Source organism: Carassius auratus, chromosome 28 (genome assembly GCF_003368295.1).
Source record: "Carassius auratus strain Wakin chromosome 28, ASM336829v1, whole genome shotgun sequence".
Classification (NCBI taxonomy): domain Eukaryota; kingdom Metazoa; phylum Chordata; class Actinopteri; order Cypriniformes; family Cyprinidae; genus Carassius; species Carassius auratus.
The window spans coordinates 26,642,257-26,647,221 of record NC_039270.1 but is presented as its reverse complement, the minus strand read 5'-3'; the positions used below and the strand labels follow the sequence as shown (position 1 = coordinate 26,647,221).

Below are 4,965 nucleotides of genomic sequence, written 5' to 3'. Positions count from 1 at the left end.
TTTTAGGGTGTGTGTGTGTGTGTGTGTGTGTTTGAGAGAGAGAGAGAGAGAGAGAGAGAGAGAGAGAGAGAGAGAGAGAGAGAGAAAAATACCCCCATGACTAGGTCAACATTCCATTCTAAGGGGCCACAGCTCAGTTTATCAACCAGTTATTTTTGGTCTTTTTATTTTTTTTATTTACTTTTTTTAAGGAAGTTTCCTTTTTTAAGGAAACAAACTAACAAAAATTCAGGTGACACGTCAGTAAATGCAAAACCAGTGGTAGGCTACTGCTGGGATAAACAAGTGCCAGCTAACCATTAACAATTAGACTTTTCATCTTAAAATAAATGGAAAATTCTGTGAAAATAGTGATTGAACTCGCTGACTCCTTTGTATTAGATTTCTTGGGAACGGCAGATGTCGTTCTATGAGACTGAATAAATTTATGGTCATGTGCTATTGTATAACATAGTATAAAAAAAAATCATATGCAATAATACCATGGCATGACTGCCTCCCAGTGGCCGACTTCCATAACTGTATTCAGCAAGACACTTTGTGCTCATCTTAGCTCTTTACCTACAACATTAGATTAATCAAATGGAAATTGTTACGCGGATCAAGAAGAAAGGAGGCAAACAATATTGAAATTGCAATTTTATTACTCAAGTGTCAGTATAAAGAAAATGATCAAATATGCATTCAGTTACACATTTAATTTAATTGTATTCATTTTAAAGGGCATAATGTCATAACTACACTTAATCTCAGCCCATTTAATTACAAACAGGCATTGTTGGCTCTGGTTTGTGTTTACCGAAAATTCATCAGGAACAGAAAACATAAAAAACTTCAAACAATCTGGTCAGAACTTAAAACACTGCATGCGATTAAAAATAAGCAAACAGTTCCAATTGATGCCCAAACAAACACAAAACGAGGCACAAAAACATCGCTTTAAGTCAACTTTCAAAAACAACACTAAGGTGGCACGCTGAAACTAACCGGAAACATTAAACTTACCTGTTAGACAACCAGTTGTGCTGCAACATACACAAAATGTCATTATTATAGAGTTGTCACATGTGAAAAAGACAAATTCTCATTCCTCCTCACCACTGTAATTACATAAATAAGGTGATGGTGATATTAAAGAGCAAGAGCTCCAAAACCAGCTGGACTTTTTGAGGGCATTTGTATCTTTTTAGCAGTACCAGTAAAATTGTACATTTCCACCAAAAAAATCTGCACCTCATTTTCATTAGACAAAATCTTGATCTACAGGTCAAGGTGCTGCACTTTACTCCATTATAAAAAATAAAAAACTCAATTTAACAGGATAATTCTGGGTGCACCCCTGATTGGGTGGGAGGAGCCTGTCTGATCATCTGACTCCACCCTCTTCAATCATCTGTCATTCATCTTCACGGTTGCAGTCTGCCAGGAAAGGATGGGCCAAAGCTCTGCAGGCAGAGATACGATGAGCCGGATTGAAAGTCAGAAATTGCTGTGTGGGAAGAGAAGTTTCAAAGGAGAAAAGTTATTTATATGTGTACCAGTCACTAAAATCTCTCTTGTATTGAAATAAATACCACTTACAGACAGCAGGTCATTCTCCTCATGGGCGAGACTGGGTAATAGTTGTTTTGTAGGCTTCTTCTCAGCCCATGTAGGGCTGTAGCAGACAGGGCTTTCTATGGGCCAGTCCTCCTCACCCGGCAATCCAATGATCCTGAGAGAGAGCAAACATGCAAGACCACAAAGGAGCACAAAAAGATGTAGTTGTTGGTTGCAATAATATTAACTGGGATTCGGAAAGGCAAAGTATTTTGACTCACTCAAAGATCTTCTGCAGCTGCTGGATCTCTGTGAATCCACGAAACAAAGGCCTGCAGAAAAGATGAGAGAGAAAGATAAGACATCACAGAATTAGAAAAGTTGTTTGTAAGAAGTCTCTTATGCTCAGCAAGGCCACATTTATTTGATCAAAACACGGTAAAAGCAGCAATGTTGTGAGATATTATTTAAAATATTTTCAAATACAATTACTCCTGTGGTGATAAAGCTGAATTTTCAGCAGCCATTAATCTAGGCTGAAGTGTCACATGATCCTTTCGAAAACATTCTAATATGCTGATTTGCATATTATTATTATTATTATCATTAATGTTGAAAACAGATGTGCTGCTCAATGTTTTTGTAGAAACGTCATACATTTTTCAGGATTCTTCAAAGAATATAAGTGCAAACTAAAAGATTTTATTTTAAATAGAAATATATTGTAACAGTATATAAATGTTATTACTTTCATTTCTTTAAAAAAAGTGTATTTCAAGTTATGACTTCATATCCATTGAATAAAACATCTCTCTGAGCTCTGTTTTGCTCTCACCTTAACAGAAAGAGCTCTGCAAAGATGCACCCAGCACTCCAGATATCCACTGATGACATGTAACTGGACTGCAGCAGGACCTCTGGAGCCCTGTACCACAGAGTCACCACCTACACACACGCAAATACAAATACATCACATGCAGGAGCTCACTACCACCTCACTTATTTCTGTAAACGTCAATCTGAGCTCCATACGCATGGGGTGAGGGCGATATGGTATGTGTATATTCTGGCTAAACCGAAGTCTGCAATCTTGACCTCCCCTCGACTGCTCACGAGCACATTGTCTGGCTTCAGGTCCCGATGAATGACGGTGTTAGTGTGGAGGAAGTCAAGTCCACAGAGCAACTGACGCATCACATCCTATATAAAGAGAGAGAAAAACACATGAATCTATGCTCTAGTCTTTAATTTATCCCATTCCATTCTGCTTCATTGGGGAATGTTGTCACTAAAGGTGTATGTATTCATTCTTTATCTTCTTTAATGGGCTATCATGGTGGCAGTCTACAATAACCTTTTTTAGCAAAGACTATGAAATGTGACCCTGGACCACAAAACCATAAAACAAAAATCACCATTCCTATTAAGGGTCTTTTTTTATAATTATGATTTATGCATCATCTGAAAGATTAATACATTGATTTCCATTGATGTATGGTTTGTTTGGATAGGACAATATTTGGTTGAGATACAACTATTTGAACATTTGGAGTCCAAGGGTGCAAAAATAAATTAATAATATTAATAAAAAAAGGAGAAAAAGGCCTTTAAAGTTGCCAAAATTAAGTTCTTAGCAATGCATATTGCTAATCAAAAATTAGGTTTTTATATTTCTAAGGTAGGAAATTTACACAATATCTTCATGGAACATACTTAATATCCCAATGATTTTTGGCATAAAAGAAAAATTTACAATTTTGACCCACACAAAGTTTTGCTGGCTATTGCTAAACATATTCCTCTGCTACGCATGACTGGGTTTGTAGCCCAGGGTCACATATGTATATGCAGAAATTGATTTTCAAAAAGAAACCATAGTAAATTCGTCAAAATAGACATAACTAATTTATATGAAAGATTAAGTCGCTGGAAAATGTGAGGACTAAAATTAAAACCTTAATCTTGTCCCTGGCCAGGCCTTTTTCTGATGCTTTGCTGAGAAACGTGGTGAGATCCTGATCGATATACTCAAACACCAGCGTCAGGTCAAACTTCTCGTTTTGCCATCCAGGTGATACATTCAGCAACCTGAAGAGAAATGGAAATTAATTATGCTTTTCAAAACGTTTGTGGCATTTTTGACCGTTTCCATACACTGACTTGACTATGTTGGGGTGGTTGAAGTGCTCTAGTTTTCGCAGAAGAGCCACTTCTCGAATCACGAACTGAGGGATGCCAGACTCCGGCTCCTCCGGGATGTGGAGTCTCTTCACCGCTACGAAGCGCTGCAGCCCGCGCCTCTCTCGCGCTTTGTACACTTTCCCGTAGGCGCCCTGGCCGATTTCTGCCAACATTTCATAATCTGAGCTCTCCCAACAACAGCTGTCATCCATGTTTGGATCAGATCAGTCTGTCAGAGCGTGTTACTGAAAGAGACCAAAACTCACTGAGTGCTGTATAGAAAGATTTAGAAAACCGGACAAAGCTTTTTTAAAACGCTTTCAACTCTACATTGAACTGTATGTCTTAAAATTTTTTTTTTTTAAATGAATGAATGAACAAACTTCATAATTACATTAATGCAATAAGTATATTTGAATGCATTTTGATTTAAAAATTTAGGAAGTATCCCGTCGACATAAGATTTGTTCGTAAACTTAAAAAAAAAAAAAAGTTTTTACATGGTCTTAATGAGATTAAAATTAGTTTGAAAATTCAAATAAACCTGACTTGATTAATTAATTGGAATATATATTTGACTTCCACTTAGCTTCAGACCCAAATTCAGAAGCCATCACCAGTGACACGAGATTTATCCAAAACACAGATATTAATTTCGTATTAAAATAGTGTTTCATGACTATTTATCTGAATTAATACCGCGGAAAGCGTGCACGTTGTGACACTTGTTCATATGGGTATACGCTCTTTCGAAGATATAAAACTATAATTCAGTAAATTAACTTACCTTTTCTGTCAGTGTCATCTAAAACCTTGAACAAGAAAATGATTGCCTACTAATATGGATCAATGACACGGATCAATAAGCGTTGTTTGCCATGATTTTATTAAAATCTGGCATGTAGGCCAGGGGTGTGAGATTTGCATCTGCAAAACCAACCAATGAGCAGCCCAGGATTGTTTTCTGGCTATCCCCCATCTCATGTGATGTCAACTATTTAAGAAAACGTATTCCCAGGTGAAACGACTTTGTACATCTATGCACTGTGAATGCAAGCAAAAATAAGTCATATACTTTATGAAATAATAATAATAATAACATGTAATGATCTGACCTGGTTAAGGATCATAATTTTTTTTTTTCAGCAGGGTAGGTAAGAAAAGAGACATTTATTAAATATAGTGTCTGCCATTTTGAGACCACACTGCCCCTTGATACATAGCACACAGTGATTTGTTGTTGAA

General features: G+C 36.8%; 1 protein-coding gene across 1 annotated transcript; it reads right to left on the bottom strand.

Moving 5' to 3' along the window:
• Positions 1-637: 637 nt before the first annotated feature.
• On the bottom strand, positions 638-4,669 carry LOC113047341 (cyclin-dependent kinase 6-like). Its single transcript, XM_026208696.1, has 8 exons — positions 4,508-4,669; positions 3,700-3,965; positions 3,495-3,627; positions 2,572-2,739; positions 2,375-2,484; positions 1,821-1,871; positions 1,582-1,714; positions 638-1,489 (listed from the first exon to the last, which is right to left on the bottom strand). Exons 2-8 carry the CDS (start codon positions 3,930-3,932, stop codon positions 1,397-1,399), a joined length of 921 nt encoding a protein of 306 aa, XP_026064481.1. The 5' UTR covers positions 3,933-3,965; positions 4,508-4,669; the 3' UTR covers positions 638-1,396.
• Positions 4,670-4,965: the final 296 nt, after the last annotated feature.